Below are 15,674 nucleotides of genomic sequence, written 5' to 3' on the forward strand. Positions count from 1 at the left end.
AACATTATTATAATTTATTTGTAGCTTACAAGAAATCAATGTCGGATTCAATAGTTTGGTTTGAATGACCGACGATAGACAAAATTATTTCTTGTGTTGTAGTATAATTTTCTAAAATGTTTTTGGCACAGGTGGCGAGCTGTTTGTCGGTCTGTACACGGATTATTGGGAGAATGATGCAGCTGTGTATCGTCTGGCCAATCACAGCTTCATCAGGACCGAAGTAGGTGACAGACAACAGCTGAACGGTGAGAGAAACATCCCACGAATCCGAAACATAAACACCAAATCTCTCACACCGCTTTTAACAAAACAGCTCTGTCTCACACACATCGAAATGCGAACTGAATACTTAGTGAATAATAAATCACTGTTGGTTCAGGAGCGAGACACAGTCCATCCTGTGTGTGGCTCAGAGCGGCCGGCGGTGTCCTGCTGTGAGCCAGTTTAAAGCTTCCCTTTGCTGTATATGTCTTCCTTCAGCACTCATATGGGAGCTCTGGACCTCAGCCCAGACCGATAGATCTGAGTCGAGAGACAGTGATTGATATCTTTACCACGTGTGGAATGTAGCAGACTCTGTAGGTGCAGTTAGCACGTCAACCCCATGCTGAGGGAGGCTGGGGGTGTTTTCAGAATGGCAGACATTCATTGCTGCATACTATGTATGGTTGTCACAGTACCAAAAAACATATCTTACAATACTGTACCAGCTAAAGTATCACGATACCAGGAAGTATCACTATGCAGTGCCATTTACATAATACAAAATAAACCAACATTTAGATTAGATTAGATTCAACTTTATTGTCATTACACATATACAGGTACAGTGTAACGAAATGTAGTTTAGGTCTAACCAGAAGTGCAATTAGCAAGTGCAGATATACAGTGTAAAACTGGAGAGACGCTGAGCCTCGCGATGTTCACGCGCCGCCATCTTGGTCTTGGTCTATGTTCCGAAATACGCAGATTTAGATAAAAACATTACTACACTTGTTTATTGTACACTACAATATTTTGTAGTATTAACTAATTTGATAAATTGTAGCAAATACTTAAGTATACTACTATAGTATAAGACTCAATGATAAGACTTATGATAAGGAAATAAAAGTGGGAACAAATCTAAATGTCAGACAAATTTCATTTATACGGCAATGTTTATAATGGAAAAGTTAGGCTTTCTTTAAATGTGAAACAAAGACGGACAGAAGGTGACGGCAATTCTTTACATTTAGTCTATTGAGTCTTATTTATTCAAGGATAAAGCAGGTGTCTTGAGGAATAATTCGCTGAATCATTATCTTGTCCGATTCGTTCACTGCAAAAGGTAAATGTACTGTAAATGCAAATCAATGTTAAAGATGGGATGTCCGATTGCTCATAGCCGCTGTTGATGTTCAAATCACCAAAACAGACACACCCCTACCCCCTATCTTTCCCTTTCGTCAGCGCTCGGCTCAACTAATGTCCATCCTGTGCACCTTACTGCTGATTGGCTACGAGCTTGTTTTGGTTCTCGGCCCAACTTTGTCTAAACAAGCTTGATTCGGAAATTGGACACCCCGCCTTTAATGCACATACGCAACATCACGGAATTACTGTTTAAATAAGAGCGGGATCGTGGGTATTTTAATGCTTAAGAATTGCAATGCTGCCGTAGCAAAAGTAGACCATGCAACCCTAACACTGTGTTCAGTGGGTCTCAAAGTTTTTCGTTATCCATTTGAGTGCATCACTTTGCACCCCTCCAAAAAAGAATAATGATAAACTTTGAATTTGAATTAACCAAAAACATATAGGGTAGAAACAATGTTGGAACGTCAATTCTTTTGGTTGTAGATCTTATTTTTCTGATGTTTGATTGCATAAAATCTACGATAATTTTCTAGATTTCATTAAAATGCCACAAAATCTGTGGCCCCCCTGGATCCGTCTTGAGGCCTCCAGTTTGAAAACCACTGTATTATACATTACAGATTATTGTTACAGTTAGAAGAAAAGACACAGTAAGCAGTGTGCCCTTGTGTATTTGTACTGTATCTCAGACAGATGTTACGTCTGTGCTAAGAATACACTGTTATCTCACATTTAACACCGACTTCTGCTGTAATGCATGAATTATGCTGAGAGGCAAGAAGAGGTGTTAGACCGATCTCATACAGTACATCTTCGTAACAGGCTTCCATTTAGACATTATCACATTTAGTCAAATACCATCAGAGCAAGTGCAATGGAGGTCAGTTGTATTATAATGTACAAATGCATAATTCAGACCGTGCAGGACTTCATGTTGCATTTGTTGTGTGTATAATGCGTACTCTTTGGTGCTGGGTCTACGTCTGTTTTGTATTTAAAAAATAGTCAAAAAGTATTAACTGGTATTAAAGTGAATTCTGTTATTATTTATTCACCCTTTTGTCATTTCAAACCTGTATGACTTTCTTTTTCCAGAGAACACAAAAGAAGATATTTTGATGAATGTTGATAACTGGACCCCATTCACTTGCATTGGTTTTGTGTCCATGCAACAGAAGTGAATGGGGTCCAGTGCCGTTCGGTTACCAACTTTCTTCAAAATATCTTTTTTTGTGTTCTGCAGGAGGAAAAAAAGTCATAAAGGTTTGAAATGACAAGAAGGTGAGTAAATGATTACAAAATATTCATTTTTGGGGGAACTATCACTATTAGTGTTCTTGATATTTATTCATATTGGGTAATGTAATCTGCGGCAATCCTACCGGCATGAACATTTATACATTTATATAGCAGAAGCCTTGATTCAAGTGAACCCTCATGTCGTTCCAAACTTGTATGATATTCTTTCTATGAAGATTGTTGATAACCGAACAACACTGATCCCCATTGACTTCCATTTTATAAACACAAAACCACAGAGACATTTCTCAAAATATCTTCTTTTGTGTTCCACAGAAAAAAAATGTCATGTGCAGGTTTGGAATGACATTAGGGTGAATAAACGATGGCCGAATTTGTATTTTTGGTTGACCTATCCCTTTCACTGACCTATCCAAGCACTTGAAAGTTTGGGTCTAATCAGCCTGTTTGTGTTTATTTAACAATAACATTGTCATAGATTCTCTCTTATGGATCCGTGTGATGTTCTTAGAGCCCAAGTTTGTGGGATCGGCAGTGATCCCTGACAACGACGATCCTGCTGACGATAAACTCTACTTTTTCTTCACGGAGCAAGTGGCCAACATGGATGGCGGAAACAAGGCCGTCTACACTAGAGTGGGCAGAGTCTGCGCGGTATGTTACTATATCAACAATACAGCTGCTTTGTGCTCGTTTGCTTTTTAAAGATTCAAACAGAAGATGTTTAAGAGAAGCACTTATATGAATGGTATTAAAATGATTTTTGTCCTTCTCTCTCCATCTGTCAGAATGATCAGGGCGGTCAGAGGATGCTGGTGAACAGGTGGAGCTCATTCCTAAAGACTCGTCTCATCTGCTCTGTGGCTGGTCCTAATGGAATTGACACACACTTTGATGAGCTTGGTATTTTACTTTCTTCTTTTTTTAATCAAAGTATAGTTTTCACCTTTAGTCATTCCCATCAGGATGTTGTGTTTGACAAATCTATCTGTCTGTCCAGTATATCTATCAATCTATGTATCCATCTGTCTGCCTGTATTTCTATCTATCTATCTATCTATCTATCTATCTATCTATCTATCTATCTATCTATCTATCTATCTATCCGTCCGTCTGTCTATTTGTATAACTGTCAGTCTATCCATCTGTCTGCCTGCCAGCCTGTTTGTTTGTCTACTATCTGTCTATCGAACTGTCTGTCTATTTGTATAACTGTCTGTATATCTATCTATCTATCTATCTATCTATCTATCTATCTATCTATCTATCTATCTATCTATCTATCTATCTATCTATCTATCTATCTTTCTATCTATCTATCTATCTATCTATCTATCTATCTATCTATCTATCTATCTATCTATCTATCTATCTATCTATCCGTCCGTCCGTCTGTCTATTTGTATAACTGTCAGTCTATCCATCTGTCTGCCTGCCAGCCTGTTTGTTTGTCTACTATCTGTCTATCGAACTGTCTGTCTATTTGTATAACTGTCTGTATATCTATCTATCTATCTATCTATCTATCTATCTATCTATCTATCTATCTATCTATCTATCTATCTATCTATCTATCTATCTATCTATCTATCTATCTGTTTGTCTGTCTAACTGTGTAATGTCTGTCTGTAAATCTATCCTTCCATCTGTCTATCATCCTATCTGCATAATGGTCTGTCTAAGCATCTGTCTGCCTGTTTGTCTGTCTGTCAAACCTGTCTGTCTGTCTGTATATCTATCCATCTGTCTATCTAACTGTCTGCATATTTATCCATATGTCTGTATATCTGTCTGTATATCTATCTTTCTGTCCATCTATCTGTCTGTCTGTCAGTCTATCTATCTGTATAACTGTCTGTCTATCAATCTGTCCGCCTGCCTGACTGTTTGTCTGTCAAACTGTCTGTCTGTCTGTCTATTTATCTGTATAACTTTCCGTCTGTCTGTATATCTATCCATTCATTCATCCATCTGTTTGGCTGGCTGGCTGCCTATCTGTTGTCTATCTATCAATCTGTCTGTCTGTCTATCTGTATATCTATCCATCTGTTAGTCTGTCTATCTGTCTGTCTGCATGTATAACTGTCTGTCTATTTGCCTTTTTGTTTATCTGTATTCTATCTGTCCGTCTGTCTGTCTGTATATCGATCTATCTATCCATCCCCCTATCTATTTATTATTCCACATGTGTTTATGCATATACAGATGAATTATTAATGGTTCTCTCTATGGCTTCATCACAGTGAGGGCAGAAGGCAGCAGTTTGATTGAAAATCCTAAACATCTGTTTCACCAGCTGTGATGTTCCAATACAATCACCAAATTGTCTAATCTAAACTTTTTCTGAAGTGTGATTTCTCTGCTTAGACTAGAGTTTATTTGTGTCCCTCAGTGTGGATGTCATATTGCCACACTTTCAGAGATCTGACATTAAGTGTGAAAACTTGTAAAACATGTTCCTGGATCAACATCCCTTGTTTATTGTAAAAACATGCCTGTACAGCAATCAGAACCCTCCCTAAAACATCTCCTCAAACCGAGAGCGCTGACGGATGTTCTTCAAAGGATGTTGATTCAGGGTCATGTGTCATTTGTGTAAATCACGCCTAGCTCAAATTCATGTCTGTTTGTTGAAGATATGTTTCTGTGTGTTGGTTTAGAGGATGTGTTTGTTCTTCGAAAGAAAGATGAGAGAAACCCAGAGGTCTTCGGTCTGTTCAGCACAACCAGGTAGGAAAATATTTATCAGTTTTTTTCCATCATCACAGCATTATTGTGATCAAGACACATGCTGGACATCTACATTTGGTTTTCTCTCAGTGCTGTGTTCAAAGGTTACGCCGTGTGCATGTACAACATGGAAGACATTCGCGCGGCATTCAACGGACCCTTCGCCCACCGGGAAAAAACCGACCACCACTGGAGTGTGTACGAGGGTCGAGTGCCTTTCCCTCGGCCTGGATCTGTGAGTACTATCTGTCAGGCTTAGATGAATAATTGCACCATTTGTCAATTTGTGTCAGAACCTTATTGTCATATCAGAACCCCAATGTCACAGCGTGTTTCATTCATGCCTTTGTTCCCCGACACATCGTATCATTTGGCAACCCACCTTGACTGAATGTTGGGTCCCATTTTATCAGACACACAAATCTGATGAGTCTATTTTCAGCATGACTGTGCACACCGCTTTTTTGTTCTAGTGTGTCGCGTCGATCCTTAAACGTTAAATTGAGCATTTGTGCGGGTGTGCTGAAATCGCAGCTTTTAAATGGCTGCGGTCTGATTTGTTCTCTTTATGTCTGATATGTGCTGATGAATTTCCTTCTGTGGAAGAAGATAAAAGCGTTACGTTGGTTTCTAATTGTAATAGCGGCAATTCACATTTCTCTTACTTGGTATAGTGCCGTGTCTAAAGATCAGTTTTTTTCGGTTTCGATGTGGTTATTCCTGGAAAAAGTGTCTTTAAAGTGTTTCGCTGACAGATGACCTTTATGAGCCAATTTGGTGGCTTTAGTCCTGCACTGCTGGATTTCTGATTATCCTCTTGTTTTAAAAGGTTATAGCTGTGAGAAGCAGGGTAGCTTTTCTCAGATCAAGAGAAAATAAATGAAAATTTTAGAGGATTTTTTAAGGGATAGTTCACTCAAAAATAAAAAAATATTTCATAATTTACTCGCCCTCGGGTTCTTCCAAAACTGTATACATTTGTTCCGTTGAACACAGAGAACGATATTTGGAAGAATGTTAGCCATTTTCAGTTCTGGGTCATCATCCGCTACCATAGTAGGACTACGAATATTGTATTTTTTTGTTCTTGTTCAACACAAAATGAGATATTATGAAGAATTTAGGAAAAGAAACAGTTCTCGGGCACCTTTGACATCATTAAATTTTCTTACCATTGTAGTCAATGACGTTCCGGAACTGAAAATTAAGAACATTTTTCCAAATATCTTTCTCTGTGTTCATTAGAACAAAGTAACTTATACAGGTATGAGAGTACACAAGGATGAGTAAATGATGAAAGAATTTTCATTTTTGGGTGAACTATCCCTTTAATGCATATGAACTAATTCCATATCTCTTGTGGGTATACATATTTATATTAGATTTAAATGGATGGTTCATCTAAAAATTCAAATTCTGTCATCATTTACTCACCCTCAGGTTGTTCCAAACCTGTATACATTTGTTCCTTTGAACACAGAGAAAGATATTTGGAAGAATGTTAGCCATTTTCAGTTCTGGGTCATCATCCACCACCATAGTAGGAATACGAATATTGTATTTTTTTGTACTGTTCAACACAAAAATTAGATATTATGAAGAATATAGCAAAAGAAACAGTTTTCGGGCACCTTTGACTTTCATTTAATTTTCCTACCATTTTTAGTCAATGATGTCCCGGAACTGAAAATTACACACATTCTTCCAAATATCTTTCTCTGTGTTCATCAGAACAAAGTAACTTATACAGGTATGACAGTACACAAGTATGAGTAAACATTTTTGGGTGAACTATCCCTTTAATGCATATGAACTAATTCCTTTTTCAAATAACGTCAGTGGCCAAAAATATATTTTCTCCCATGTACTGCCATAGTTGGGAAATAAATACTTGTATTATTCTTACTTGTACAGCATTGTATATTCATCTTTGTTTTCTCTCTCTCTCATTGCGTGTCTCAGTGTGCCAGTAAGATAAACGGAGGTCAGTTCTCCAGTTCTATGGAGTACCCGGACGAGGCTCTTAGGTTTGCCCGTTCACATCCACTCATGTTCCAGGCGGTACAGCCTGTACACAGACGGCCCATTCTTCTGCACACGGAGGGAGGACGCAGACTCACACAGCTGGTGGTCGACAGGGTGGAAGCCGAAGATGGACACTACAATGTTCTCTTCATAGGGACCGGTACTTCATTTTAATGTCAGGAATTTTACACGCCACAGATCAAGTATTCTGAATGGTGCTTTTGTCTTGCTACATTTTTGCACCAATGCCGAAGCTCGATCTCTTATAATTCTTTGTTCACAGATAATTCACTTGTATTAAAAGTTATCACAATCTACAACAAAGAAGCTGACACAGTTGAAGAAGTCCTTCTGGAGGAATTGCAGGTTTTCAAGGTATCTAGTTATCCTGTGGCTGTATTGTAGTAAAAAAAACATTTTGCATGCTTAACACTTGTTTTCTCACTTAAGGTTCCTGTTCCTATCACCGAGATGATCATATCTACCAAGAGAGTAAGAATCTCTCAATCATTCACATTTATTTGTTTTCTTTTCTCTTAATTAGACTCCCAGGGAAAAAACAGTTATGATTTCAAACCTCGAGGTGGCGATGTTGAGTAAATTTCCCCTAGAATTTCCCTTTCACCATTAGAATCTTGCCACTTGTTTCACCTAATATAACCTTTTGTAACATAAATATACATCTTACTTATTTACTAATGGTTACAAATAAACCATGATCCTGTGTGTTTGAACACAGCGTAAACTGCACCTTTTGTTCCTCGTTATTGCTTATGTATTAAAATATTCACAATGTTCAGCCAAAACACCTTAGTGAATGTTTTTCATGTGCTATTTTATGATACTTAAGTAGTAATTTGGACAAAATGGCATTCATCACACGTAACAAAGCGCTTGACAGCAGTGTGTTGGTATCACCATAGCAACAGCTGTATGTGGGCTCCGAGTTGGGTGTGACACAGATACACGTGCATCAGTGTGGGCTGTATGGTTCGGCCTGTGCCGACTGCTGTCTGGCCAGAGACCCCTACTGTGCCTGGGACGGATTTACATGTTCCCGGTACTACCCTGCAGGCATCTTTACCAAAAGGTACAGACACTTGCATTCACATATAAAGTGTAATACACATGGGCAATTCCATCCAAGTGTCAACCTTAAGATATAAGGCTCTCTTAAAGATTTTAAAGCATTTGTTTTTAAAGCCTTTTCTATAGTTAGCTCCGTAAGTGAACTGTCACATCCATAATGGAGTTTTTATACTTTATACATTACTGCCCTTATTCTTAAAAATTGGCACTTGAAAATAAAAAAGTAACTATTTTATGTTCTATTAAGAGTTATACCTCCTCTATTAGTTGGGTGTTGTTGCTTCTGGTTCGCACACTTTAACGCACAAAAATCCTACAAAGTATGTTGTCTCTCAAAAACGTGCGTTATTGTTTTGTCCGATTCATAACAGATCAATTTTAAAATAGAAAACTCGTGCTAATATTTGGACTCTATCATCAGGGGTTTAGTAAAGTATAAACACAAATGTCACATTGCTGGAATTGCCCATATGCAGGAAAAAGTCAAGTCAGTTTTATTTGTTGTGCTTCCTGTAGTTTCCAGCATTTGAGGTGATGGGTTCAATTCCCAAAATGCACATATTGATCAAATTTATACTTAGAATTCTCACTTTGGATAAAAGTGTCTGCAGCCAAATGCATAAATGTAATTTTAATGTCATTTGTGCAGCGCTCTTCACTGGTCCTCTTCATCCTAAATACATCTGTATGTCTAAAATTGTTGAATCTTTGTAACGTGTTACAGCATGTCTCGTATTATTGCTGCTATATCCTTTATTGTTTTTCTCACTCTTGGAAATCGATATGGATAAAAGCATCTGCTAAATGTCCTAAATCTGTGGCCTGTGAGGTTAAGCAAAAATATTTTAACATAAAAGAAAATTACACATTAACTTTAGCAAACCACATGAAGGGCTTTAAGACATAAAGGCAGTTTTATTTTCCATTTGAATTTATATACTGTATACTGGTATACAAGTATACACAACATACATGCAACGAAGCTTTTCTCAAATCTGTGTTTGACTAAAACCGCCTATATGGACTCTGCATATTTTTTATCGCAATGAATGCCTTGACATTTGAATAAGGTGATGTATTTTATTTCCATGAACTTTGCAAAATCTGATTTTGCATCCGTGTATTTTTGTCCCCAGACTAAAATGTGTTCTATATTTATTTCTATATCAGTGCAGACAAATAAATCTTGTGTTTGAGTTTGTGCGTGTTTCCCGATGTTTCCATTAGGATGCTTATTGAACTTGGAAAATGCTTGTTTGTGTAAAAGGCCCTTTTGATGTTTCACTTAGCTGCAGGCTATAGCAATGCTTGTGTGTGTGTGTGTGTGTGTGTGTGTGTGTGTGTGTGTGTGTGTGTGTGTGTGTGTGTGTGCGTACATACGTACGTACGAGAGTGTGTGTGTAAGTGGGAGTGCTTCACTAATCCTGACTCAAAGGCCTGTCGACAGTCTCAATGCGGTCATCAGTTTTAGCTTGTGGATGTTCATATGTTAACGTCCATCATATGCTCGCTCTGTATGCAAAGCCATAGAAAGTGTCAAAAAAAACTATGATTTCTGTCACCTCTGTGCTGTTTCACAAAGGTATTATGAGATTTGGGGACGGTCGGGCAGGTGTGTATTGATTATGTTAGATTCTCACTTCGTCTGTCATTTTAGACGCTTCAGACGCCAAGACGTTCGCCATGGCAACGCGATTCAACAGTGCAATGGACTTCAGCTTAACGGTATGTGCGTGAGTTCCTGTCTCACTGTGTGTCAGTGTTGCCTGTAACTAGTTTCTAAGTAATTAGTAACTGTAATTTCATTACTTTTGCCTTGATAAAGTAAGTAAGGGATTACTCAAATTCTCACTGTAATTTATTAAAATTTACTTCAGATGTAATTCAACGAAATACTGTGTGTAATATATGTGTGTGCAATAGTGGAAATGAAAATCAAAATTCAAAGACTAACTTTAAAATCCGTGCTTTAATGTGTAATTCTCACATTTGTAATACTTTGGTCAGTTAACAATAATACTTCATGTAGTTTTATATTATTTATTTGAATGAATTGAAAGAGCCGTTTCATTTCTATCCATGAATCACTTTACTAATCAAGGTTGATACTGGATATAGAATTTAATTAGTTATTGGTAATTAAATGCTTTATGGAGAGAGTGATTTGTACAGTAATCTTATTACACTATTGAATATGTAATGAGTAACTAGTAATCAATTACTTTTTTAGAGTAACTTGAAACACTGCTGTGTGTAGATGGCGCTGGGACTTTATTGCGATAAACTGTGGTGTCGCAAAAGTGATTTTACCAAATTTATTTCTGGATGTACTTTTCACTGTTTATTCTGTTCATGGGCCCTTCCATGAACAAAAACTAAATGCACAATCCTGTATCTTTGTGTTTAATGTATTTTATGATTGCACAAGTGTTATCTTAATCATTTAAAATGACATCTAAAAAAGTATCAGTCTCACTGTAAGTACAATAGTTGATGTTGACTCTAATGTTATAGTTTTGCACTGGGAATTTAGTGGCTGAATGGGTTTAAATCTTTAGAGTTGGTATGTTTCTTTGGGGAAAATGTATATATTTTTTCTTTTATGTAATATACTGTAAAGATCTAAGTGCTCTGAATACTGACAGAATCTTTTCATAAGACACTTGATTTGTAAGATTGTGTCCTGATACTTCCTCATTTTCACACTGTGTTTGCCAAGAACATAATTGAAAATGCAATACCAAAAGTTTGACTGTTCCACTTCCAAGTTGTTTCAGTGGTAACAATATTACAAAAATGAGTATATTTGTGTGTGTGTGTTGGGGCGTGTTACAGAAGAGAAAAGGATCTCAGAACAGCTGGTGTATGGTGTGGAGAATAATAGTACCTTACTAGAATGCAGACCACGATCACTGCAGGCGTCTGTCACATGGTACATTCAACGTGGATTGGACATGGAGGAGGTACAACACACACACACACACACACACACACACACATATCAACTGTGTTTAAGGGACATGTAGACATGGTGTAGAAGGCGAATTATACAATTACAGACGCGGAGGACATTAAGATACCATTTCAAAATTATTTTCACATAAACATAATATTTATTGGTACGTGTTTGGGTAAAATTGTCATTTTTGTTTCATTCTGTGAACTACAAACAATATTTCTCCCAAATTTTAAATTAAATATTTGCTGAATAAAAACTGGAGGAACGGGTGAAAATAGCAGAATAGATGCTGTGAGTTTTTTCAGACCTCAGATACTGAAAAAGAAGAAAGTAAATAATTACTTTTAAGCAATTCAACATATATTAGTAATATTTGTACATGTTTTTAGGAAATATTTTTTTGATAACCTGGATTTTATCAAAGTTTAATTTGTCTTGTCAGTCTTACACATTACTGTTTGATGACTGTGTCACTCCTGAGTTTGATTTTGTTGAAATTCAACAAACACTGAACTGGAAAGGCCACAGCACATCTAGAAATGCAGATGCTGAAATGTAAATTTGGTCTCTTAATTTTTTTTAAATGCTTAACACAAATCCTGCGCCTAAAGGAATTATTGATCCGTTTTAGTGTCTTTTATGAAATATAAAAAAAATAGTTAATAATATTTGTTAAAAATAATGAAGAAATGGTTAAAAACAGAAATATTTTTGGGCAGATCCCAGACACATAGAAATTCTAAAAGTAATAACAAAGATTTTACTTTAAAGATGCACGCTGGATATTTTCTCTGAAACTATTCGATCACAGTACGGCTCTGGACTTCTGACTGGAGAAAGCTGTTAAATATACATTAAACTCTACTGTAATGTTCTGGACGCAGTGATGTTAAGTAATATAGCCTCTACTAATAGAAAATATAATAATGCCTTTCTGGACATCTCAAGGATAGCTGGATCTTTGCTCACAGATGTCTCTCAGAATCACGGTACATCAGGCTTGAATAAATTTGCATTTACTATATTAGTGCTTATACTTAATCACTTATTCTTAAGATTTAGAAAAAACTCCTAAAGCTGTGTATTATATTTTGATGTAATTGGTCCCAATTTATTTGCGATAAATAAAATTGGGAATGATACCTCAAATTGTAGCTACATCTTGCGATAACATTTCTGATTCACATTTACATTACATTTAGGCATTTGGCAGACACTTTTATACAAAGCGACTTACATTTGCTTTATCCTATACATTTTACATAGGTATTTGCAATACTCTGGGATCGAACCCACAACCTTGCGCTGTTAACGCAATGCTTTTACCACTGAGCTACAGGAAAGATTTAGTAACCACCTAGCGACCACACACCTTTTGTACAGGCATACAGTACATGAAACATCAAAATCAGATGTGATGTTGTACAAAGGTGTGCATCAATAATCGTTTGCTTTGCTCTTTTCTTTTCTTCAGGTGAAAAGTAACGAACGTTTAATTCAGACGCCCCATGGCCTGTTGTTCCTGAGAGTCTCTAAAGGTGATGCAGGCGTCTACGTGTGTCAATCCACAGAGCACGGCTTTGTACAGACGGTGGTACATGTCACTTTAGAGGTGCTGGATGAGGACAAGGTGGAAGGTATTTTGCATAAAGGAGAGACAGAGGAAGGTGATTCGCAGCATAGAACTTCACCCTGCCCCTTCCCCCTCCTGCCCTCCACCTCTTCTTCTACTAAACTCTGGTATAAAGATGTCATGCAGCTCATCGGCTACAGCAACTTCCAGCGGGTGGAGCAGTACTGTGAGAAGGTATGGTGCGTGTCAGACAGGAAGAGGAAGAAACTTAAGGGAACGGCACCCAAATGGCGATACCCACCAGGGGCGGAGCAGCGGGGGCGAGCGAGAGCCCCCCGACACACGCGGGGACAATAAAAAAAGGAAAGAAAAAAAAAATGCTGTACAGACACTTAAATGTTTATTGATATTAAGGAAAAAATGACTAATGAAGTCATCACTACAGTCTTATTGCATCATAAGAAATATTTAAGTGCGCTAAAAATTTCGTCACGCAAAAACTGCGCAAGGAACATATCTGACCGGAAGTGAATATAAGTCCTCCTGATGTTATCGTATTTGATTATTATTTAAAATGTTGTACACCAAAAAAAAGTTTTGACACATACGTTTGAAATGTTCTATTCTACATGAGGTGGCCGCCATTTTGGGGTCATGTATTTACAGATTTAACAATTTTACCTCAAATTGCAATATTTTAAAGTTTAAAGAACATCTGTCGATCACATAGCCTTAAAGGGGTCATATGGCGCGCAAACGTGTTCTTCTGTGTGTTTGGTGTGTTATAAGTTGCCCATGCATGAATTAGACACGTAACATTGCAAAAATGTACGTTCCGGAACAAAAGATGCATTCTATCTAAAAGCGAATGCTCACCCAGACCGGCCTGAAACGGCTCGTGTTACCACACGTGGTATGATTTGACTAAGACCGCCCAAATGTATACGCAAGTAAGGTGGGCGTACCTGTCAATATTGCTTTGCAACCTGATGTTCCAAATATGGTAAGAGGCGTTACATTTCCGTCACACTCTTGCAGTATTCGACCAATCACTGCAAACTAGTTAACTGGCCAATCATAGCACACCTCGCTTTTCAGAGCGGTGAGCTTTGTAAAAAGTATGCACGTTTCAGAGAGGCGGGGCAAAGAGGAGCTACAAACATGCCAGTATGTGTAAAATAGAGCGTTTTTAACCTTAAATCATGTATACACATTACATTACATCTGAAACTATAATATTGGATTTAGCCGTTTCATATGACCCCTTTAAGAAATGTTTAATGGAAAATATGTATAGATTGAATTTTTGTTTGGTTGGTCTTGCAGAACATTTAAGTAACATAAACTGATATAAAAGTCGCTTATGCAAGCATCACCTCTCCGGCTGGGCTTTTAAAACACGAGGATTTGAAAAAGGACCCTTGCCGGGATCTGACAAATTAAATTTCTGCTTGGACTCCACGAACAATGACAAATGGCTGAGACCGGCTGTCCTTTTGTGAACGATGTGAGATTTCCTATGAAGATTTCACAGAATGGCTTTTCCTCTGTCGACAGTCTGAATTCAAGCGTTCTAAATAACCATGTCAAGCATGAGTCATTTCTGCAAAACTGTTTCTTAGCTTCAAAAGCCCTTCGCAATGAGAGGCAACCTTGCCCACATACAGATTGTCTGTACTTTCATTATTTGATATAAATTATTCTAGTTGGTGTTTAAAGATTTGTTAGTGTTTGTAGTGGTCTTTCATCTGGACACATATTACAGCATATACAGGTTATTTATCAAACTTTTACATTTCTTGTGATTAGACCGTCATTATAAAAAAACAAATTCTGTTGTAGTAATATTTTGTGACATGCAAAAATTATAGTTGCTGTGATCTACTTATTAGAATTCAATCATGATGTGTCAGCTTAGTGAGGTCAAAACTTTGGTTTGTTATCATGATGTTAAAAATGTTTTGTGTTGTATAATAAACAACAACAATTCCCAGTCTACGTCTTCTGCATGACAAGTATACCTGCACATGACATTTTGACATAATTCTGAGAAAACATTGAATAGCTGATAATTTGGACCAGGAAAATATGCATCGAATTTAGGATTTAAATAATAAGAAACAAGGCATAAAATAAATAATATTTAGGAATTTTAGGCTTGACGACATGCTTTGATTTAAATATAAGGTGGAAAATTCACATAGTAGTGATATCTGAAACATGTTCATTTTTAAATTCAACTTTCCACTAAAATTGTTAGTCTGAAAATGTAAAAATAAAACATGTTTGATTTTCTCCACTGGTCTCAAGGTTCAAACCCTGTCTGTATGTCTTGGTCAGACTCCGTTTCAGAGCTTATGATAAGCGAGGAGTGAGTAGACTATTGTTTTCGACATGATGGAGTGATGCAGTTTCTATTCATGAAGGTCTATAATGTGCAGTATTAATATTCAGAGACCTTACCGTCTGTCTTCGGCCTTGTCTCTTTCACAGCGTGTGTTTTCCTCTTCTTCTCTCGGCTTACTTCAGACAGGCTTCTTAATTAGCAATATGAACGGCTGTCTGTAGTGGAAATAATGTGTTTCATTTATGAGTGACAGAATCGGCAGAGCGAATCGATGATAAAGCCTCACTATAAACATACAGCAGACTGTGCAGACGACTCGGTTAGAATTC

At 37.2% G+C, this 15,674-nt stretch overlaps 1 protein-coding gene across 1 annotated transcript in view; it reads left to right on the top strand.

Annotated features, from left to right (window-relative positions):
* The window catches only part of sema3e (sema domain, immunoglobulin domain (Ig), short basic domain, secreted, (semaphorin) 3E), a 37,547-nt gene extending 22,556 nt beyond the window's left edge, over positions 1-14,991 (top strand). Inside the window, exons 6-17 of the mRNA XM_056766620.1 lie at positions 132-248; positions 3,134-3,276; positions 3,411-3,525; positions 5,283-5,352; positions 5,443-5,587; positions 7,315-7,537; positions 7,661-7,752; positions 7,828-7,869; positions 8,301-8,467; positions 10,124-10,191; positions 11,302-11,429; positions 12,900-14,991. Coding sequence (XP_056622598.1) covers positions 132-248; positions 3,134-3,276; positions 3,411-3,525; positions 5,283-5,352; positions 5,443-5,587; positions 7,315-7,537; positions 7,661-7,752; positions 7,828-7,869; positions 8,301-8,467; positions 10,124-10,191; positions 11,302-11,429; positions 12,900-13,355 — 1,766 coding nt within the window. The 3' untranslated portion in view covers positions 13,356-14,991. The remainder of the gene's footprint in view (positions 1-131; positions 249-3,133; positions 3,277-3,410; positions 3,526-5,282; positions 5,353-5,442; positions 5,588-7,314; positions 7,538-7,660; positions 7,753-7,827; positions 7,870-8,300; positions 8,468-10,123; positions 10,192-11,301; positions 11,430-12,899) is intronic.
* The last annotated feature ends 683 nt before the right edge of the window (positions 14,992-15,674 follow it).

This window comes from Triplophysa dalaica, chromosome 14 (assembly GCF_015846415.1).
Source record: "Triplophysa dalaica isolate WHDGS20190420 chromosome 14, ASM1584641v1, whole genome shotgun sequence".
In the NCBI taxonomy this organism is placed as follows: Eukaryota; Metazoa; Chordata; class Actinopteri; order Cypriniformes; family Nemacheilidae; genus Triplophysa; species Triplophysa dalaica.